The sequence below is a fragment of the Plectropomus leopardus genome, chromosome 7, assembly GCF_008729295.1.
Source record: "Plectropomus leopardus isolate mb chromosome 7, YSFRI_Pleo_2.0, whole genome shotgun sequence".
Classification (NCBI taxonomy): Eukaryota; Metazoa; Chordata; class Actinopteri; order Perciformes; family Serranidae; genus Plectropomus; species Plectropomus leopardus.
Genome location: NC_056469.1, coordinates 23,015,249 through 23,039,185, shown reverse-complemented (window position 1 = coordinate 23,039,185; position 23,937 = coordinate 23,015,249). Strand labels below are relative to the sequence as shown.

At 38.1% G+C, this 23,937-nt stretch overlaps 2 protein-coding genes across 2 annotated transcripts; one reads left to right on the top strand and one right to left on the bottom strand.

The window, feature by feature from the left end:
• Positions 1 to 1,042: 1,042 nt before the first annotated feature.
• LOC121946046 (C-X-C chemokine receptor type 3-like) lies at positions 1,043 to 3,981 on the bottom strand. The gene is made up of 3 exons (XM_042490455.1): positions 3,891 to 3,981; positions 2,323 to 2,721; positions 1,043 to 2,203 (listed from the first exon to the last, which is right to left on the bottom strand). The coding sequence occupies exons 2-3, from the start codon at positions 2,710 to 2,712 to the stop codon at positions 1,466 to 1,468; spliced, it is 1,128 nt and encodes a 375-aa protein (XP_042346389.1). The 5' UTR covers positions 2,713 to 2,721; positions 3,891 to 3,981; the 3' UTR covers positions 1,043 to 1,465.
• Positions 3,961 to 23,084, top strand: trim35-28 (tripartite motif containing 35-28). Its single transcript, XM_042490454.1, has 8 exons — positions 3,961 to 4,033; positions 7,014 to 7,164; positions 15,937 to 16,652; positions 16,965 to 17,060; positions 18,927 to 19,157; positions 19,275 to 19,297; positions 20,284 to 20,402; positions 21,419 to 23,084. Exons 3-8 carry the CDS (start codon positions 16,227 to 16,229, stop codon positions 21,952 to 21,954), a joined length of 1,431 nt encoding a protein of 476 aa, XP_042346388.1. The 5' UTR covers positions 3,961 to 4,033; positions 7,014 to 7,164; positions 15,937 to 16,226; the 3' UTR covers positions 21,955 to 23,084.
• The last annotated feature ends 853 nt before the right edge of the window (positions 23,085 to 23,937 follow it).

Genomic DNA, 23,937 nt, shown 5'->3' with positions numbered 1-23,937 from the left:
TAAAAGTTCAGCTATGAGTGACTAAAGATTAAAGACTTGTGGCTGTGATTTAGTCATTAAAATACTTAAAATTGTAGCATCTCTATAGCTTGTTTCTCATAGTGTCAGTTGGCAGGAAATCTGATCCTCTGTGCAGTAAGCTGCAGCTCCTTCTAAAAGGTTTCTGTAACGTTATACGATGATTGACATGTTTCAAAGTCCATTATCTGTTAGGTATGTTCATGCCTCAAAACAGCAACATTTAAAGATGATTTTTATTTTCTAGAATATGTCAGAATTTGGCCTGTTAGGTCAGCTATTTAGAAATTAGGGAGATAGATTGGTAGCAATAGAATATGGTATGCACATATGTTGTCTTTAGTGTGTAGTCAAAATATGAATTATTGAGTTTTTTTTACCTTAGCATGAGCTGTTTATATCTACATAGGGGGCAAGTTCCAGTTTTGGAAATTTCAATGTTCACCTCCATGTTCCTGACAAAGGAAGCTAAACACTGGCTCCACACAGGGCCATTTGTGTTTTGGCTTTGGCCACTGTAGTTTGCAGCCCCAATGCAACAAACAGTGTTGGAAAAACACTGATTTGTAATGTGAAACTTTTTTTCTGTGTTTTTTACAAGTTTGAATCCCCAGGTCCATTTGTTTTGGGGAGGAAAATACCTCTACAGATAATTCACCTTCCTGTCAAAACCTCCTGAACATCTGGATCAGAAGAAAAGGTGAGTATGCATTAAATTATCGATGGAAAAAAGTGACATTAGCCACCCATTTCCAACATGCTAAACATCATCGGAGAAACTAATATGTAACTTAAAACTGCTTCAGTCAGTGTTTTTACTGGTTTTAATCGCCTGGTCCAGTCATTCTGGAGAGAAAGAGACCTCTTCACATAATTCGGCTCCTGGTAAAAACTTCCTAAAGGATAAAGAAATTTGAGGCAGCAGACGTTTCGGCTTCACCTCACTGCTAGACGCCACTAAATCACTGAGCCTTTAAGGGTTTTGTTGGCCCTGTTGCTGTACTTCAAGTCAAAAACACACTGATTTAGGATAAAAAAAAACCATTTTATTCTGTATTTAAATGTTACATTCAGAAAATCATGTGTAATTGTGGTATAAAAATACATAATATAAAACCTTGCATGTGAAACAGTAGCTACAATGTTGCTTAGCAGTTAGAAAAGGGAAGTGTGGTATTTCTACCACAACAAAATACATATCTACAAGTACAGGTGTATGACCTCAAATCCTTATGAGTCAAAAACTATCTTTGTCGAGTGGTCATGCTCCTGTTCAGCCGCTAACGCGCTGAGAGCGACAGGAAATTGAAAGAATGCATCTCTTTTACAGGCTGAATACCACAGGAAGTTAACAGTGAGGCATTCTTGGTTCATGTCTGTGTCTTCATGCCAGTTTTTAAGTTTCTGTAGACCTCTTCATGTGTTCGTTGATATGTTTGTGTCTCTCTCAAATAGCGACTGAGTTGGAGGTGTCAGCAGACTCAGACCAAATGGAGCTCTTCCTGCTGTGAGCAGCAGACTGCAGTGTGGTGCTTGTTTTCAGCTTGCAGCCCAGAGACTTCAGGATTACTCGGAGCTGACGCCGGAACTTCACACCGACAAAGGCATACAGGATGGGATTGAGGCTGCAGTGGAGGTAACCGACAGACGAGGTGACTATCTTGGCTTTCTCCAGAGATGTTCTGACTCCACAGGTGGTCATGGTGTAGCTGGAATGAAACGTTTCCACCAGGAGTGTGATGTTGTATGGTGTCCAGCAGAGAAAGAAAACCAGCACCACAGCCATGATGACCCTGAAAGCTTTCTGCTTTTGGATGCTCTGGGAGCCGCACTGCAGTCGCCACAGGATGCGGGAGTAGGAGAAGATGAGGATGGCTGAAGGCAGCAGGAAGCCCACTGTGTGGTACAGCAGACGTGATCCCAATCGCCAGTCGCCTACTGCCTCAGGGGAAACTATGAAGTAGTTGCGAATGCACTCTGTTTTTTGTCGTCTGTCATCCCTCATAGCTTCCAAAAAATACCAGTCAGGGATAGAGAGGAGCAGGGAGAAGAGCCACACTGCCAAGCAGCTGATATGAACGACCAAGGGATTCCTGCGGGAGTACATCTGGGTGGCATGGACGATGGACAGGTAGCGGTCCAGACTGATGCAGGCCAGCAGAAAGATCCCACAGTAGAAGTTGATCTGAGGGCACAAAGAAACCAAAGACGTGAAAAATCTATTTTTTTTTTTTTTTTTTGCATCCATTATACATTTACATTCATGCCCTTAAGGTTGCATTTTCCCTGTCGCACGCCTCATACCGTAAAAACAGCCCCAGTGATCTTGCAGAGAGGAGTGCCAAAGGTCCACCCCTGGTCTTGAGCAGACTGTGCAGCCCAGAAGGGCAGCGTCACCAGCAGCAGGATGTCTGCTAGACCCAGGTGGAGGATGAAGGTGTCCGTCACACTCCAGGTCCTCCTGCTCTGAACCAGAACTCCCAGCAGCACTCCGTTTCCCAGGACACCCACGACAAATGCCACCGAGTACAGAATTGGGATGAAGACTGCCTCAAAAAGCATGCCCTCCTCCAGGTCGCAAACATCACCCCCTTCACAGCAATATTCGTCATCTTCATAAGAGGAATTGTATAAATCCTCAAGGCCCTCAAGCAGGCTTTGTCCGTTCAGTGTAATCACTCCAGGGTTGGCCATCAGTGATCTCTGCACAAAACAAGAGGAAGAGGAAGAAATTCAGTCATTAATTTAGTTTGAGCATCTTATAGGTAAAGTCTTTTTCAACCGCTAGGTGGTGCTGTCTGTCTATCTATCTGTCTGTCTGTCTGTTTTTTTGTCTATCTATCTATCTAGTCTATCTTGTCTGTCTGTCTGTCTGTCTCAATATGCTCAATATGTTATGTCCGTCTGTTCAACATAATCCTTTAAAGTCAAATTTTAAAACATATAAACAGCTATATATATTTTTTTTTTTTGATTGAACCTCGTTGTATCAGTGCTAATTATTTTGAAATAAGACTATAAAGGATGTGTACCACACCAAATAAGTGACAAAAGTGTGCATCACTCAGTGTGGTCCTCTAAACAGAAAATTTGGCATCATCTTTGAAATATTTTGGAGGTGAGAGGACCCTTTTGCAGGTGCAGGATGAGATATCACCACTCATTTTTTGACTGGTGTAGCAGTACAAAGCCTTGTAAGGTTTTAAGGTAAAATTCTAGTCAACATGATCTCAGTTCCCTGTCTAACTACAAAAAAGTTACTTCAGTCATACGACTGTTGGGGTATGCACGGCATTGCTTTATGCTCGTGGATGGGGAAGAGAAATTTATACACAAAGGAAGTATGTATGCATTCAGTTTCAGACAGGTTAACAATTTAAATGCCTCAGTGAATTTGAATAACAATTTTAACTTGTGTATGAAGCTAATTGCCTAAATGATAATGTGGTGGTTGTTAATGTTCTAAATTTGTAGCTATGTCATTGTCAAACTACACTGCAGTGTTTTTTAGTGAATGGCATGTTAATATTAACGGCACACTGTCAGGCTACAAACCACATCACAGTTTAACGCTGTGGTTTCTTACTGTGAATTTAATGTGTGAGAACAAACAGCAAAAGGGGTGGTGAAAGATGAAAACAAAATTAAATTAATGAGTAATTCAATAAAATAAAGATCACATGCATAGAACAGGAACACAGAAAAGTAGCCTGTACAAAAGCAGTTTAAATATTCATGCCAACTAAATTCCCCATATTTAATAAAATAATCATATATATCAATTCAAATTCTCAAATAATGATTATCTATATATGCATGTCAAGAGCAATTATGCATCATCTACAAAAAATATAGTTAAGGAAACAACTTACTGAATTGTAACCCTCTGATTTTGTATTCTCCACAGGAAGATGTGCTCAAATGAGATTTTGTGATCCAGTGCTGTGAGTCACATCTGTAGAGGAAGTCCAGAGTCAAGACAAAAAACCCGCCTCTAACTCAAGCGTGGAAACAGGTAGAAGCACAATCATACAGAGGGTTTAATATTTTAAGAGAACTTTAAAGAAACTGTTGTTATTGTTGTAACGATACTTATTGTGATTTAAACCTAACTTTAACATTTATTTTTTGCTTTCTCTATTTAAAGTGAGATTTTTTTTTTTTTTGCTCAAACTTATATCAAGTATAGTATCAAGTATGTTGACTGCATAATGTAATGGCTATAGAATAATGACACCATCTGCGTTTAGACTGGTTCCCTGTGAGCCTCGCTTTAACCATGCGATTCTGTCTGCTACCAACACGATCTCCCGGGAAAAATCAATGCTTACGTTACGGCAAAAAGGAAGTCGACCATTGCGCAACCAAAACAGGAAGGGGGTAGCACTTTAATTTCCCCTGGTGGCTATCGGTAGCTACTCCCAGTCACCACAGAGTATCAGTGTAAGTTCTTTGCGGTTACTATCCCCAGTAGCCGAAATTGTGAACTGTGGATAAACCAAAATAACTGGAAAACAAAAAGCAGTGTGTCAGGTGTTGTTGGTCAACCCAATCACCAGAAAACAACATTGTTTTTTAATATTTCTGCAAATCAGGGATATGTTACATTTGTATATTGTTATGTAACGGATACATTGACGCTTCAACAATGCTGTGGTTAACATGTGGTTAGGTTTAGGACCAAATCTACCTGGTTATGGTTAGGAAAAGATCATGTTTGATCTTTGAAAAAAAACATTTCGGTGGCACAATTACAGTTGGAGAAGTTGCCGATGTCTTGGTAAAAAACAACCAAATTTTTATGGCACTACCCCAGCTGGAAATGCAGTGATGTCTCGGTTGAAAATCAAAACAAAATGCTCATTGTGGCCCAGTAGTAGCTGAAATCTTGGTCAACCAAAGTAACAAAGGCTCCGAGAAAAATGTAAAGCTATCTGTTTGTGTTTGTAGCAATTGCACCAACAATAATACTGCTTGAAAAGGGGAAAAGGGTTGTTTTCACTTTTAAAAAACAGTTATTGCACAAATAATGGTTTATGTTTAACAAGAAGTGGTTAAAAACATGTTTCACTTTGTTAATCAAAATACTGAACAAACCAGACGTTTAAACAGTGATTAACAGAGACAATGAAACTTAACAATAGGGTAAGATCAACTATAAAAGTCCCGTGTGTGAGTAGGCTGGTAAACTTTCCACTGAAACTGACGAATAACATTTCCTTTAATGAACACTCACTTTATGAGTGTCATTCCGGGTATATTTTGATGATGTTGAAAAGAAATACATAGTGCTTACTTTGTAAAATGTTGTGTGCGAACATGACAAAACTGTGTTCACTGACATTTGAGCTACACTCAAAAGTTCAAGAACACGTACATTTATTCTTACCATTGAAGAGAAAATAGAAAGGGATGTTGCACAATCTAACTTCCCCTACAGTTAAAAGTGTGAATTCTGCAGAATTCTCTATCTACCATATCAGCTATATCTATATATATATCTATATATATATATAGATATATATACATATATATACGATAGGGTTATCGCAAGCGACCCACCTTTACACGTACTCTGCCCGGCACCATCTGTGGGCCAGTGGCATCACTCTCTCGTCTCCTTCCATCTTTCAGGCACCAGCACTGGCAAGAGTTGAGTGACTACGGCAGGTCATCAGATGGGCATCCACCCTATTTTTTGATGTTTCGTCAAATTAAGCCCAGTTACAAGATTTATTACAGTGTATATAGTACATATTAAAGTATATATTTGGGCGGTTTGATAACCTCTTTACAAGCTGCCTCGAAAACATCAGTTACTTATCAATCCAGATTACAAAGTAGAAAACCTACAGTGAAAATCTTCAGTTACAGCTTATAAGACTTTTTTTATTTTTAATAAAGTCTAATGTGTATGGATAAAACAGTAAAACATACGTATTTTTGGTTGGATGATTACGAAAAACTATGCTTCAAGAAAGGAACCTTTTTTGTTGCAAGTATTCTGCTCAAGACTGAGCTGTGAGACAAAAAGTTTTGTATCCCTGTAATGATGAAATGAAATGTGATGAATTGTTCAGACTGCTGCAATGGAGTTTTTCTTTTGGTGTCCTTTAAACCCATGAGGGTTGGGCACATTGTGTGCATGACACGTAAATAAACAATCAATCAATCAGTCAATCATAATTATAAAAGAAACACATAAAACAAGCAACACTAACATTATTGATAGCCCCCAAATTGCCATTGTGAGACTTACTAAACTCCATAAACAGTCATTTTAGTGTATATATAGCCAGCATATGTTTACATCTTAGTGGGTGAATTGATTCTTTATTTCAATCAAACCAGATTTGGGGATTGTTTTAACTGTGAAAAGATAAACCAAGATAGCTTTTGTGGGTTTATTTGGTTTCTGTTGACTCAGAGTGTGTTTTTTTGTTGATAAAATGACTCTTTATGAGAGTCCGTTGGTTTTAGCTGTGGCAATTTTGGGGCTGTTTTTTTGTTAAATGAAAATAATCCTTGTTTTAAACAAAAGGTCTATCTCTGTAGATCCTTTCCTTAATGTTGTCAAGACATTATAATGTGAGTCTGTCAGCGGCAGAAACAAGAACTTTTAGTGGATATAAACGGAAAGTACAAAATGCCCGCAGTAGTTACATTACAGCCTGTTTGGCAGCAGCTCCGCTCAGCAATGGACCAATTTCAGAAAGTGTCGAAACATGGGAAAATAGGGTCCAAGTTGAAAAATACCAATGATACACTTTAACCCGTGCAACTATAACAGGTGTCATTAGTTCACCTGTGGCATCTGATTATTGCTGTTACCACGCTGGAGGTTGTTGAAGGTTGTGTGAACAAGGGAGAAATCGTCATATTCAAGGTGGTTACGGTTCCCTTACCCAAGATACAGATGAACAAAAACAGACTTTCAGTGTCACAGTGTCTTACAGGGTCTGCATGTATTTATTTTCCTCTGTTTCCCTTTTCAGTTGCATTTAACACCGAGAGGAAACAGAGAAAGAGTGAGAGCTTGTACCAGTGTCGGCGTGATGGCAGCGGTGTGAACTTTGTTTCCCTTTCCAGACGTGGGGATGCAACTATTCACAATTAATGGGGGATCTTCAGTGCTTAAAACCAAGGGTAAATGAAAGTGTTTATGTCATTCCAACTGATCACTAACTCATCACACCACCCATTGCCTCTGATATTAATTCTAACTTCCTTTTATCTTTTTACCTGTTTTTTTTTCACACGTGCTCTGTTTAGCTTCATGTCTTCATATCTAACCTTTGCAGATGAATTTAATACTGATCATTAAGATGTGACAATCTTGTATCTGTGTGTGTGTGTGTGTGTGTGTGTGTGTGTGTGTGTGTGTGTGTGTGTGTTCATTGCGGCTTTTGTCTTATGGGTAATTCCTAAATGTGCAAATGCAATGTGCTTGTGGTTTGCAGACACATACAATGCCAACATTTTCTTCTGCTGACTGGGCTGTGTCGGTATTTACTTGGTTTTAAGGAAAACAGAAAGGGAACTGGTTGTCTTTGTGACAGCCGCACCAACAATTATACATTTTAGAGTCACTTGGAGTGAAAAGTTGTGTTTCCACTTTAAAAAAAAGCTTGGTAATTGGTAATGTTTTATGTTGACAAAGAATTTGTAAAAATAAGTTTCATTAATGGGAACTTTAAACAAATCAGGGATGAGGATGGTGATTTAAAGGTCTGGAAACAGGCCAGCACTCTCCATGATGCCCGCTTGTCTTGTCTTGTCTTGTGTTAATACTTTACAACAGTGTAAAGGCGTGCTGAGAAGAACAAAGTAAGTCACGTGTGAGTAGGTGGGTGTGGCTTTCACAGAAGCTGATGAATAACATTTCTTTGAAATGAAACCTATTGCAGAATATGTTTGTGTTCAATAGAAAAATATGACTACTGTATGCTAACTGACATTTCAGTAAAGCTGAACAGACCTGCATTCATTCCCGTCATTGAACAGCGTGCAGAAAGTTGCACTTTTCAGACAATTTTCAGATCACCTTTGTCTCACAGAAATGCTTTTCAACTTCCTTTATTAAACACATTAGCGATCAACCATCCTCGTGCCATTTAGTCAGAGTTATTGCAGGAAAGTTTCTATTCCTCTAACATGCAACTGAACTCATTCATGTGTGTGCTTGTGCCATCCATGGTGGCATGATTATGTGTAGAATTTAATGGGATTTGGCATTTGTTAAATTTCTGAGCTGCACATTTCAATTTGATTAGAAAACTTTATTGACAGCCAGATTTGTCATTTGTGCACTATGACAATAGTAAGAGAGACACAAGGTCACAGCGCACAACATATGAAACTGCGACTACAGTAGTCGCACTAACACAGAAACACATTCAAAGAGGACTTTAGTATAGTTTAGGATAGCCACAAAATTAAAAGTCAGTATAATTATAATTGAGCAGTGAATAGACAAATGCATGATCATAAGTGATGCACCTTAAAACACCAATTCAATACATTTGTGATACACATTAAACTAAGCCTTAAATGATACAAATTAAAATACTTAAATGCAAAACAGAGAGGCAAATGAAAATTATACAATTAACTACAAACAGAGCAAAGAAATGAGTATCGTGCAGTAATGCTATTCAACTTTATTAAACCACTTTGCAGGAACAGCTGAGGTTGGTTCTTGCGGTTATGTACAGAGATGAAATTGAACAGTTATACTGATACAAGCACCTCAGCAGCTCACACCCCTCTGACATAAAGAGGCTGACAGACTTCAGTGTCTAATCAGATTAAGATAAGAATGAAAAATAATGAATGAACTTCTTGGTTAACTATTATATCCCAGGGAGTTTTAGACCTCGTGTTAGCTCTATTGGGCTGTTTTGTCTGTGAGTGTTTTATCTCGTGCACGAGGAAGCACATGCACACAGGTGGTGTGACATTATTTCAGCGATCAACACGTGTTAACATGCTGAGATATGCTGCAGTGTGCCAGCAAAGACGGGGAAGAAACGGATGAACATGGATGTAACAAATTCTGGAAATAAAATTTTCCTAAATTATTTTATGAGGAAGAAAATGCTTGTTTCTTAGACCTCAGGACAGACACTAAAAGTAAAAAAGTAACTAAACCTTATACTTTTAATAGCCCTTTCAAAAACCAGATACTATTCATAAATCGTATATCTGTGTAAAATCTCTCTATAAATCCTTTTCACCAAAATTTTTCAGCACAGATACTGTCTCTAAAACCACAAGATTTTTATAACACCTCTTTTTTTCTCGGTATTGCTTATGTGTGTGCACACCGGCATGCAAACATGACACCTGCGGCAGCACAAGGTTTGAAATGTCTTGTCTGTTTCCTCTCGCCTATCTATAGTGCAGAAGGTTAAGAGTACGTTCCTGTTTGTTTTCACACCTTTTCTTCCTTCTTCTCTTTTGCATCGTTTCTGCAATCCTTGCGGTGGAAATGGCTGATGGAAGTGCTTGCATCTGGCCATGAAACTAACTTAGTGACTTTTTTTTTTTGCCCCCTAGAGACAAACATTGCTGGAAACTATTTGAATTGTGAATTGCACGAGCAAGTTTACATTACATGGAGACAGCATGCTCGCCTTAAGTTGCATACTGTTTGGTTGAACTGTGAAATGCAGTATGTTGGAGTAAAAAGGGTCAAATCATTACCTCAAAAAATCACGTGTAACAGTTTTCAAATGTTTAAAGAAGGATGATTGATTATTTGAAAGCATAAAGCAGATATGGAAATGTTGAGAACCTCAGAGTGGTTTCATAACCACTTAGTTGAAAACCGAACTGCGGAAAAAAGAATGAGATTGATTTTATCTAAGATTTTTGCACTTGAAAACTTAATATTCCTACTGTCATTAGCCTTTGTCGTCTCAACCTAGAAAGTGTCAAACAAGTAAGGGTTTTTTTTTTCCATCACTACCTAAATTTAGGTTTTGTTCTAAAGTACAGCTGTGAAACCATGGAGACATAAACATGAGGAAGTGAAAAAAAACAAATATGAAAAATAAGAAAAAATACATTTCCACATTGTAGTTTTAATTCCTATTATCCTGTTCTATTGTGATGGCCGTCACGTTGCAAAGACTGCATAGCAACCAATCATAATCAGTGTACTAATTCAACAAATACAAAGATCAGTGTTGCATCATCTTCAGATTATTTTAATGATGTTAGTAAGACACGTAGATCACAGCAATATAAGATGACAAAACTACTAAAGAGCAAAACTAACAGACCGTTTTCGCTGCTGTTAGAACACCTGCAGAAATTGTTTTGTGTACCACTCTGTTTGAACCTCTCTTTCCTTTTGCAGTTTCTGGTTTTGACTAAAAGTGGTGTCACCACATTGTAGGTTAGTATGTCACTAACATCACAACCCAAATACACTGCAGGCCTTACATCCATGGCAGCAATGATGGTGACATCATCTGATGATGCACTTAAAGGGTTAAGTCCGGGGACATCAAAAATAGTTTGTTTATAATCTACCTGGTTGACAGAATTAAAGAGACATGGCCTCAGATCGCTTACAAAATCAATTTAAAGAGACTGTTCGCCCCAAATTCAAAAATGCCTATTTTCCTCTCAGCTGCAATGCTACTTAATACTCTGGATTGTTTTGGTGCGAGTGTTTGAGATATTGGCCGTAGAGACGTCTGCCTTCTTCTTAAATATAATAGAACTACTTGGCACTCGGCATATGATGCCCAAAGCGCCAAAAAACAACAGCTTAAAAACTCCACAGCAATGTCTCTTTCCAGATATCAACTCACAACTCACTCAGCAGCTTACACCAAAACATCCTAGACTGTGTAAAATAGCAATATAAAAATATGTATTTTTTATTTCTCTTAAGCATTATGTTTTTTTCTTTGCTAAATTATACTATTTAAAAAACTAAGCTGATAGTGAAACTTCATGCTTTCTTCAAAGCCAAACTCTAATACAAAGGTTTTTTAGCAAAGCATATGATTATGTAAATGAGATTTGGATTATACTGCATAAATTGTGTGAGAGTTTGTGAATGGATGTTTGGTATAGTTTTGCTGTTATTAAACATAGTCCCCAATCAATAAAAAAAAAAATCGAGATATTCTTCTTCCATGGAGGCATGCGCATTCAAGATAACACAGCATGACTAACTGATTTACAAATCGTCATTTTGTGTGTGAAGTATTCCTGTAAGAGGCACCGGATTATTTATGAGAAATCATCATGCGTACTTTAGCAATATTTCATTTTTAAATATCATGATTATCATGAACACTGGTACATATTGACTTAGTGTCACACTTGGTTTTTGCTCTGACTTTCTGCTCATATTCGCTGTAATCTTACCTCCCTCAGTGGTTTTTAAGATGCTCCGTCCGATGCAGAGATGAACTAAGGGTTGTCAAGATGGAGGTGTTTCTGCGTCTGGGACTTTGTTGTGGTATTTAACATGCATTTACTCTTAGTTACCGCTTGTGTGTGGTGTCCCCTCGTTTGTCCAGCCTTGAACTGCATATAATTTTATATTGCAATACTGATAAACAGGATATAGTGATTTCTTTTTTATTAGATATTAATTGAACATTGTCGACTGTAACCTAATGCACCCAGATGTTAAAGAGATAGATATCAGGTCTAAACTGTGTTTTAAAATCTTAGCCAGTTGATGAGCTAAAATGAGATAGAACTTAATCCCGGAGGAAAGTCTTGTGCCAGATTGCTCCAAAAATACAGTTGCAAAAAGAATACAAAAAAGCACCAAATTAAAAAATAAAAAAATACAGAGTGTCTAATAATAATGTTTAAAAGTAAAAATTAAGATTGCACATGGAATTTAAATTCTACATAAACATAAGTAAAGTACTATTGTACATGGTACGTGAAATACTTATACTAGTATAAGTATACTAGTATATTTATGTGGTCTCACAGTGTTTGTTGTTACCTTGTTCAGTCTTACAAAGACATATCGGCTGAGATTAATGTGTAGTGTCAATGACAGTTTGGTTAATCTGTGAATTCTTTGCCCTAAAGTTTTACAGCACCCACATTAAGATCGCAAAAAACTCCCCTCCTCAGCTGTCAGCCCTCAAGAGTGCGAAATGGGTGATCTGCATGACTTGTAAAAAAAGAAAGCATGCCTGTCGCCCCTGAGGATTTCCTGTGTTACTTTTACTGCTCTGTCTCTTTATCAGGGTAGCATGTAGGCCTATAGTTTAACAAAAATGTTCAGTAATTGTGTGAAATACACCAGTTTGTGATAGGAATAAGCTCAACATTTGATAAAAGAGTGAAGTTGTGGTCAAACTTGCAGTTATGTAATGCTATTTCTACATATTGGAGCTGCACCATTGAAAACCCCTATTTTACTTTATTTTGTGTTTGTATGTTCTGGTTTCTGTTTTAAATAGTTGTTTGTGTGTGTGTCCTTTAAAGGGCCAGCATGTAGGAATCATATGATTTGGTTGCATTTAGTGGCGAGGATGGCAAATTGCAACCATCTAAAACATCTCCCATGTGCCAAGCACGAACTCCCAGTTAGGATTTCTTTAGTGTTTGTTGTTCAGGATGTTTTCACTGGGAGCTGAATTTTCTACAGAGGACTCTTCCTCTCAAAAACAAACAGACCAGGTGATTTTAATCAGTTAAAACACTGAATAAAGCAGTTTTCATGTTAAATAATCTTTGTTTTTGCAGTGCTGCTTGTCATGGAGGGGTTGTTAAATACAGTGGTCGATGCAAAACTCGCCCTATCTAGAACCAGTGATTGGTTTATCCATTATAGGCTACTGTAAAAACAACATGGCAGGCTCTGAGGATGAGGACGTGCTCCCAAGCCCCCAGACTCTGATGCAAATTTTAAACAGTGGCCAAAAGTGGAATCACACCATCATCCGGGTCAGTCACGTGATGCCCACTGGCCCAGAAAGACGTTTCCCCATTGACTGACATCAGAAAAGAGATGTCTGTAAATCAATAAAGTAAAAAAAATGTGAGCATCAAAACCCCTGTGAAACAACCCATTTCACTATCTATTTTAAGCCAACCAGTCCAATAACATCTGGAAAGTCTAAAAGGGTCGCAAGATTACATTTTTTAGTCTGCCATTCAAGCTAGCAGAGAGTTAAACCAGAAGTAATTTGCTCCGCCGGCTGAAGTTACCTGCTCGGGCACCTTAAGTCTGTATTGCGCGTGCCTTATGGGCCAGTACATTTGGGTATTTTTATATGGAAAATTTGCTTTTTTTCTTCAGTACATACATTTTGCTTCAGAATCTTTTTGCTTTAACCCCTTAACAGGCATTGCAACCACACAGTAGACGTTTTTTGCGATCAAATTGCTCCACTAAAAACCTGGTAATTTTAATATTATACAAATGTTTATATACAATGCATTTTATTATTTTGATTATACTGTAATGCTGTTCAGTACTATATTTATTATACTGAACTGACTATTGTATTTTTATTATATAACATTGCCAATTTTATGTAACCATAATTGCTTAACGGATTTTTTTTTCACGGGATTTATTTTTATTTGCATCTATGTATTTTTTCTTAGTTATTATTATATGTTTATAGAGTGAAGGCATTTCTTAGTGTGATTGTTAAAGGGTTAATACATCCATGACATACTCCCTGAGCAGATATAAACATATAATTTTAAAGTACTATACACTAAAGAAAACATACTTATTATATTCCATTTCTGACCGTTTGTCCCCCTAAACCCTACACACTGGACCTTTAAAAGAGCTTTGTAAAATGTCATGGTGAGCTTGAATGCAGTTTGTTTGAGCCGTTTTCAATCTGAAGGCTAACAGACGATCACAAGTCACAACGTGTTGTCACATGATGGCTCTGTGGCTCCATCTGTTGGATGTTATGAACTCTCAGAGGGATCAGTATGTGGACCAGTCGATGATGACAATTAGCTTTTTAAAAGAGGATACAAAGCTAAGAACATATAAATATGGAAACATTGTGAAGAGGTTTTTAAAAAAACAGATACTGCTACTGTTGTGAGATACCATGTCTGTGTGCCAAATGAAAGAAACAAGTTTAACAGGTCCAGACGTGTGAGTAGTTTGACCCAAAGCACAAGCAGGAGAGAGACACATAAGCAAGCTTCACCCTGGTAACCAAGCTCAGCGTGAAGCTCGGTTTTTAATACAGAAATAAATCCTGCTTTCCCTCAGTGCAGGGAAACTTCTTGTTTCGGCAAATTTTCTTCCTTTCCTGCATTATGGTGATGTACTGTATATGAATTCCTCCTCCAAATGTCTACAGTCCTTGAGTACCGTCTTGTGATGACTGACCCTCTTTGAGTGTACGCAGGTCTACACACTGGCTGACTCTGATATACAAGGCTCTTCTTGGCTTAGTTACTACTTATTTATGTACTTTTCTACAAAGAACTAAAAGCCACTATGCCTTATGTCCTTGTAATGTTTTTCATCTGTCTGTTCCTCGTGTGAGGACTGAATTGGGAAAAAAAGAGCGTGAAATACTCCCCAGACTGAAATTAAATTGTCAGAACTTGTTTAATTTGGAGCCTTTTGTTTTGTCTTAAAAGATAGACAACGCAAGACCAACTGAACAGTGCCGGTGTTTTTAAATTGTCATTTGTGTCAAAAAATTCTGCAATTTAATTGTGAGGTAGTTTGCACCTGTAAAATAGGTGAGTGTCTTAACTTATCTTTTGTTACCTGTCTGATTATATTTGTTCATCATGACATGTGCTGCTGACCTCTTGGCCAGGTCACCCCTGTGAAAGACCCTGATCTCAGTGGGTTTCTTATCTGGTTAAATAAAGGTTTTTTAAAAAAAAACAACCACTGATAACAGGAGGCTTTGGATTCTGCTCTTGCAGCTAAAAATGTCCTGAAAAAATAAGATAAAATTAAAACAGTGCTGTGTCACATGTGCTAAAAGGCAATAATATGTGATATATGTGATATATAATATGGCCAACACAAGTTAACTAAAATGTGCCCTCACACACTGTGCTCTTCTTAATGAGGAAGTTATCTGAACTTACACATGATAAAGCATAATGATACAGCAGCTGTTGAGTTATCTGAAACATGCAGAAATACAAGCTGGCATGGTTTTTTCCTGTTAAGTAAACTGTCAAGTCAGGGTCGTCGTGTTCATTTGTCATTTTAACTGCAGCTGAAAGACGTATTGTTTCTCCAGGACCTGAGTACAAAAATGACAAAACATCAGACAAAATTTAAAACACACACACACACAAAACATCTACACAAAACATTAAATTTACAGGGTTTTTTTTAAGTTTGTTCAAATGAAGCGCATAGGAGATATTAAGACATGACATGTGGTTTCAAATAAATGTGGGTGGAAGAAGTAAAGTAATACCACAGTGTAAAAATATTCTGTTAAAATCTTTAATTCAAAATCAAACTTAAGTAAACACATATAGGTATGTATACTGGATTATAATTAGTGATGCATTGAATCACTTATGTTGCAGCTTATAAAGGTACTGCCAATTTCTTACATACTGCTGTGTGTGTGTGTGTGTGTGTGTGTGTGTGTGCGTGCATGCGTGCATATTAGGAATATTCCACCTGAGTAAGGCAGAAGTTCTTGATGTATTTGAAGGTCTAAAATTTCTGAAAAACTAAAAACTATTTCATTTGGCAACATGTTTTCTCATAGAAATACAACAGGGATCCATAACAAGATCTTCTTTGGTGGTTTTCTTTGTTATCTACTAAAGAGTGTCCTAGATAACCTGATTTCCCCAGATATACTTTATCATAACTGTGGCCCTCTCTTTGTCAGGTGTGCAGACAGGTGCAGATGCGTTTACCTCCACATTTCCTGACTATATTAATTTCTGTCACAGCCTCCAGATCCAGCAGAGGGCAGCGTTTCATAAACTGGGATCAGGTTTTTCTGCCTCTGAAACACGGAAAAGGAGTCGCTGACACAAACATGAAGCAGATTCGCTCTGTGAGAGAGTAGTTTGGGTGTTTTTTACTTTCCAAACCTCCCTTGGACAGTATTGCTCATTCCTGTGTGCGTTACCAAAGTAGCGGAGCGTTGACATACCACACACAGCCAGGTTGGTGCGTAATTTTATGTTTTAAACCGGTCAGTTTGGGGTTTTCTTAAAACCGAAAGTAAAGTGAAGCCATGGCTGACAGCATGGATGAGGAAATGCCGGAGGAGCCTTTGCCGCTGCAGCAGGACCTGACCTGCCCCGTGTGTCAGGGCATCTTCCAGGACCCCGTGCTGCTGCCGTGCACCCACAGCTTCTGCCGGGAGTGTCTGCAGAGAAGTTTTCAGTTCAGCAAGAAGTGTCCCGTGTGCAGAGACGTGTTTGAGGAAGGGCAGTCCATCTCCAACCGCGCTCTCAGCAGCGCGTGCGAGACTTTCCTCAAGCAATCGAACTCGCGGACAAACCGGAAACGGGCCTGCAACGAGGACACCTGTAAGCTGCACCTGAAGCCGCTGGAGCTGTACTGCGAGAAGGATGAGGAGCCCGTGTGTGTGGACTGTGTCACTCTGCACAACACACACAGGCTGTGGTCACTGAGAGAGGGGGCACCGATGTGTAAGGTAAAGCACTCTTAACTTATCAACAAGGGACCCCCATTTTTTTATGTCTCATCTCATTTAATTACAGTTGTGCTTTTCTGAATTTTTATTGTCTGATTTGTGTCTCAGTAATATGCACAACCTACCTTTTGTGGTAACATTTTTTCTCCCAGCACAATAATTTGACAACAGAAGATAATGAGGACAACATGTCTCGATCTCAATATGGATGCAGATTTAGGGATAACAGGTTTTGACAAAACGCCAGTCACTATCCTAAAATATCTTTTGATGATGCTGTTTTCTTTCGATTTCATCATTTTCTACCTGCAGAAAGAGCTGAGCTTCAAAGTCCAGATTTTTGAAAAGAAAGTGGAGTCATACAAGAAAATGAGCCGTAAACTCAGCAACGCAGTGGAGTACATCAAGGTAAAGTTACTGTCGTGTCTCACGGTGATTATATAGCATTAATCTGTGTGTAATCATTAAACTAGTTTATTATATTTACATAAGCTGTAAAACTGATCAGTTGTCCTCCGACATCCTCAGTCTTTGAACCAGATACCACCAGGTTCACACAAGTAATCTACCCCTGAAAATTGGCATCCTGCTTTATATTTGGAAAGAGTTCTTCCCTTACACATTGAGAGCGGGGGATAAAATATGTTAACATCACAGGGCGTTGTGCTTAATTCCAAGGTTTTTTCCCCCAGATCTGATCATTTGGTGTAACTGTGACTCATATCTCACATCAGTATGCACACACTCCCTGCAAAATGTGCACTTGAAGGGTCATTAAAGTCAGTATTTCAAGCAGAATCTCAGGAAAGATCCACCAAGCAGCGTACACACTGCAACACTGTTGTAGCTGCCATTTCCATTCAGTTGCTGCGTGCTTTGTAGAAGTCTTTGCAAGCTTGCGTACCTCTGTCATCATACACAAAAAACAAATGCACACAATTTTATGCTGTAGGCTTTGGTCATCACACTATCATATTTGGCACTTGTTTACCAAAATTTTAGCTGTTGTACCTTATTTCAAGACGAGCAAAACAGTTGACTTATTCCATGTGCCATGTTCTCTTTGCTAACAGCACTGTGGTAACTGATGTAGATCCTCTCTAGATGCTTGTAAAGCTGCAGTGTACTGCAGGTGTCCATGTTTTCCTGAACAGATGCGCAGGGACACTTTTAGATAGGAAATCCAGACTTCCAACTCAGTTTTATCAACTTCAGATTTGCAGTGGATTGCAGCATTTGCCTCCAAATGCCTCATATGCGCATTAAACACATAATAATCCTAATGTCACACACATGCGCTTTGGAACACAACAGATAAACAACACGTTTGCAAGACAGGCATTTGGGGAGAAAATGAATGACATAGCAGTGCATGCTTCATCTCCCAAATGGTTTGCTGTGGAGCTGGGATGGCAGAGGGACTGCAGAAGTCGTAGCTATAGCTGTATTAGCAGCTATCGCTGGTAGTTCTGTGGAGAGAAAGGTGTAGGTTTTGGAGAGGACTCAGTGTCAGTGTTGGGAAGTTTCACAGAAGAACAGTTCCTCCATCCCAATATCTCTGTCGACACCTTGCGACACGGCTGTCACAGCATGACCCACTGACTGCCCTCCTCCATTTTTTTTCTTCTTCTGTAATTTCAATTAATGGCTCTGACACTGTAGTGGTCTGTATGCTCTGGCATACTTAAGTAGTAGTAGTAGTAGTAGTAGTATTTTTATTCAGTTATCACACACAAACACTGCAAAGACAAAAATAATTACAATATTAAGTATATACATTTTGATAACAACATAAAGTAAATAACATATGGTGATAATACCTGAAAAGGTATAAGCAGAAGCAAAATGCTTATATATGCCTACCCTACATAAAATCCTGCATTTAATTAAGCTACCCGCCAGAAAATTATAATAAAAATGAGAAAAGACAATAAACAAACAAAAAAAACATTTTAATGTGTAACTCAAAAATAGCCTTATAAGCCATATAAAATATAAAATAAGAAAATATATCAAAGTGGCCAAGATCAAAGTGGGAAAAAAAGTCTCATTTATGTTTCAATACTATGAAAAATCAGATCTGTGTAACACGTTAGCAACGAACTCTGGCCCACATATGTTTGTAATGTGAACGTAGTCACTGTTCTGAAGTACATACATGGTATTCAAGCCGCAAAGAGATAGTACGAGACATATAACACACCAGAGACTACACATATCTTAATTCCGGCTTGTATGTGCTCTTTAAATGAAAACTCTCCTCTTTTCACGCAGTATCAAGCTGGGCTGGCAGAGAGGCAAATTAAGGCAGAGTTTGAGAGGCTCCACACGGCGCTTGTCACAGAGGAAGCTTTGCGTCTAAAAGCCCTCGCTTCAGAGGAGGAGCTGAAGATTGCTGCCATACAGGAGCTGATCAACAACACAAACAAAGACATTGAAGCCCTGAACAAGCTCAGCGATACTCTGAAGAAAGAGATGGGCAACGAGGATCTACCTCTTCTGCGGGTAAGAGAGGGCAGCTCCTCCCTGCTGCTATGAGATGTATACGATTGCACCTTGTTTTTTCTTTTGCTTTTTTAAAAGTGTATGAACTAATATCAGTTATTTTCTTTTATGTTTTAGAATTTCCAGAAGTTAAAGAGAGAGTAAGTGACTGCAAAACTCACAGTAGCAATGGGTTAAACTCTTTAAGGCTGCGTTTCATTAGTCGTTCAACGTGCCCTCCTTCACTTCCCCTCAGCACCGAGGAAATCCCGGATGCCATCGCACGTTTTATACCATTTGACTAAAACAACTTAAGTGATCTTTTTTTTCTTTTTTTAAAAAGATATTTTTTGGGCGTTTTTGCCTTTTAATTGATAGAATAGAACAAGTGTGAAAAGGGGAGAGACAGAGGGGACGACATACAGCAAAGGGCCGAGGCCGGAGTTTCATTAGCTGACATGATATTCACTGTAAGTTTTTTATATATAAATATATATAAATCGCATAGGTCTGTATCGGTAGGTCTTCATGTGTATTGTTTCAAAACTAAGTAGTTTCTTTAAAAACTGCATTTATTGCTTGATATTTTACTGAAAAAATGCCATAAATAACTGCAGTTGATATTTACTTATTATTATTAAAGAAAATAAGACTTAATTGTTGCGTATAGCTTGTCTAATTTCTTTATTCCCCACCTTAAACGTAAACCTGTATAAGAAAAAAAAAAGCTGTAAGTAATAGTAATAAAAGTCATAATACAGATCTCATACTTAAAAACTGAGGCAACTAATTACCAAGTGTGCAATTATTTGCAGAAGATCCCTTCACGACACTGAAATGTCTGCAGGTATTTGTAGTGATTGTTGAAAAACAGTATGGCACCAAACCTATTGAAAGTGTTGAATGGCAGGTGCGTTTCATGTCAATCTCCTGTGCGATGAATGCCATTACATAATACAAAGGGCTGAGGGGAAGTGTAACAGGGTAAGTGCAACTACTAATGAAACACAGCTTAAATCTACATGTATACATTTGTACATTTAACCATATATTTACATTTTTGCATAGTTACACTTTTTTTTTCTATCTAACTCTTTAAACCTTGCTTCTGATGTATTATGTGGATGAACAAATGTCCTTGCTTTAGAGCCCAGTGGACTCGGGAAGAACCTTGTCTCCATAACAACTCTCTTTTGAACATGGGCAAACACGTTGGTGCTTTGAGTTTCAACATCTGGAAGAACATGCAGGCCCAAGTCAAATATAGTGAGTAAATTACACTGTAGGAGCTTTATACCAGAACAATTTGAGCTTGTTTTAATATTAATTTGACACCGGAAAAAGCATTCCTGAAGGGCTTTCTGGTATTCTTTGAATTTTATTGGTGTACTTGAAACATAGGTCTCCTTAATGCGATATATGCTTACGGCTAATGAATGAATAAAATAGACTAGCACCATAAATCTATTCTGTTCAGTGTGTCAAAATGAAAGCAAAGTAACACTATATTGCATTTGTCCAATCTGTTGTACAAACTAAAATAAGTGTATTAACAAAAGCAGGTCCAAAACATACATTTTTAATATAATTTGATCTTGACATTAATGCTTCTTGAATTCTGGCAATCTCAAAAGTATTGGCAAATAATTGTGCACCCACACTTTATTTGGATATGACACCTCAAATTGTATTCTCCACTGTTGGGTTTCAAAATTAAACATGTTTGAACATCAGACAGGATGGAGGACTGGTGGCCATCTTGGACTTGACCCTTTACAGTCCTCAGAGGTCAAATCTGACCTCCCTCCACATTTGAAAATAAACATTATGGTATGCATAAAGTATCTTAGATATTTCAAGCTTTTCTCATTAAGTGCACGATTATCTGCTGCACTATCAGGGGAACACTTGTGAATTTTCGGACAAAATAACCCATTCTTCAGTCTATAATAATTATATGTGACTTTAAATTTGTTGTCAGTATATTCTGATATCATCAGGTGCAAACTTTGTATCTTCACATTTCACTATTTTCATTTTTTATTGAATTTAATTTATTAGTCCCTCTCTTTGTCTGTCTGTGGGTTTTACCATTTCTCAACCATTGAAATGTATTTAAAAGAAATGCTAACTAAACCTATCTCCATTGGATCCTTTTAAAAACACAGCGTTTTTTCCTAATTCCAAAAAAAAAAAGAAGCAATTTTGGACTTTGGAGGTTTGCGCCCGACAGCAGCGATGCTGATTAAACAGAGTTGCGTCTTGTCTCTTCCTGTGTGCAGATCCAGTGGTGTTGAACCCAAACACAGCCTCTCCGTGGCTGTCCATTACTGCCGACCTTTCCAGTGTGAAGGAAAGCTCAGAGCGCCTGACCACCCCAGACAACCCAGAGCGCTTCGACCCCTGCGTCTTTGTCATGGGTGCTGAAGGTTACACCTCCGGGAAGCACAAATGGGATGTCATTGTTGGTGACAACCCCAAGTGGGTTGTGGGAGTTTGCAAAGAGTCTGTGCCCCGTAAAAAGAAGTTCACTGTCTCTACAAACCGTGGTGTGTGGTCTATAGGACTGAGCAAAGGGGTGTACACCGTGTCAACACCTGAGCGTACGGAGCTCAAGGTGCAGCAGCGCCCCGAAAGGATCCGCGTTAAGCTGAATATAGATAAGGGAGAGGTGTCATTCTGGGATGGGGGAACAGCAAAGCATCTTGTGACCTTAACACACAAGTTTGATGAGAAGATGTATCCTATTTTTGGTCCAGGGCTTCACACTGCACCCATGATTCTGGCTCCGGCAAAAATAGCTGTACACACCTCATGATGGGTCAGTATAATGCAGAGGGATTGTTTGTTAACCTAAAGCAGAAGGATTGAAAATAATAATAATAAAATAAGCCTTTTTTAAATAACAGATTAGCATAACTACACTTCACACAGGGATGGTTTACAAATCAGTGTTGCAAATAAAATGTTAAAATCTGCCAATGAAAAGCAATGAAGCATGAAATTGAGGAAGCTGAAAAATATATAAATGAGCATGTTAACTGAGACATAAAATATACTTGAGTTGGATTATTGAAGAATATAAAAGACAGTACAGGTTTCAAAAAAAAGACTGGAATTTATTTGACATTAGTCATTTATGCCAAACCTGAAAGTCAGCCTCATCATTCCAAATAAATTTGGCTTATTAATCAAAAGTCCTGTACCTGCATGATACACATTGCTGAATATCAACGCCGTACAGGAAATTGGAAAAACTTAGATGTGAGGATTGTCTCAGGGTGAGAAGAGAATAACAAAGACTGCATTTTTTGGATGTGCCTTAGCTGAATAAAACTGGATTGACCTGTCTTTTGTCCCTTTATTGTGGAAAGACAGACCAGAATAAAAATTAAAAAGAGATATCAAAATAATTGGCAGCATGGCTGATGCTTGTGGCCAATACTGATGAAGTCTGGAGAGGTGAATTAAACAGTCTCAGTCTTGATTTATCATTGTGCTGCAGGAAATCTGTGATATTATGTGAGAGGTCAATTATGGAAAGTGTGTGAACATAATAGAAGTTGCTTGCTTCAGTTGGTTTGGGGGCTGTCACGGTAATAGCTATGTTATCTTTACATTTTGAATCATTTCTGTTCTATTAGCAATCATTTGAATGCAGTGTCTTTATGTTTGGGAAATGTGTTTTAATAATAGCACTTTTATATTTTTTATTGATTGTGCTTAAATGTTATGGTCTAAAATAATTGTATTTGATTGCTGTTCAGTGCACACTACACAGTGTTGGACTGGAAATAGTTTTGCTCAGCAGGACACATCTTAGGCAATACTTTGAAGTTGGATACACTACTACTATTGCTCTGATTCTGTATATGGTGTGCAAAAATATGAAGTTGCTATCATTGTGTGAACAATTGTTCAATAAAGATACATATGGTTATGATCAAATTGCATGTAGTTAAACTATGCAAAAGTAAGGGAATGTTGATTATCAGAGCAGAGGGTCGGCTGGGGCTAGCTTTTAGAGATTAAAAAAAAAAAACGGCAACAAAAAACATGCCTTTCAAGCCTGACAGTGGGTTTTGGAGTTCAGAGGGTAACATAGACTCACTGTATTTCAAGCACCACAGTGTGTTTTGACATAAATTATTCAAGTAAATGCCCCCAGGTCAAAAATTATATAAATTTCTGTATCATCGGCTTTTCCTCCGTACGATCTTTTGACCATCCAAGATGCATCTACTTCATTCAAGAGAAATCGAGATGAGTTTCCAATGTATGGGGAAGATTTTGTAGGACCTATAGGGGAAAGAGCCTGTGATGGCAAACTATTATTTTCAAGGTGAACTTAATCACAATAAAGTTAAATAAAAAATTAAATGGTCATGCAGTATTTTTTATAAAGTTATTGTAGCCTTTTGACTTGTAAGACAGACAAGGGGAGTAGTCTATTATTTTTAAATCTGTCATTTTAAATAAAAAAAAATAAAACTACAACATTATAAAGTTATATGTCCCTCCAAAAAGCTAGTATAAAAAACATAAGTCCCTCCACAGTGCTTAGTTTGTTTGTTTTTTTTGACATGCCTCCCCCTCATAAATAAGGAACAGACCCTTACCAAAAGTATTCTGGCGGAATCTTATTTTGATTTTCTTTCACCATGTATTAAAATAAAAATATTAACTATTAGCATTCATGGTCCTTTATATTATTGACTATGTCTTTTATCCAGATGTTAAAGCGTTGCTGCTCGTCGCTGGATGGCAGTGGTGCGGCATGTCACTGGCGGCGCTGTCTTTT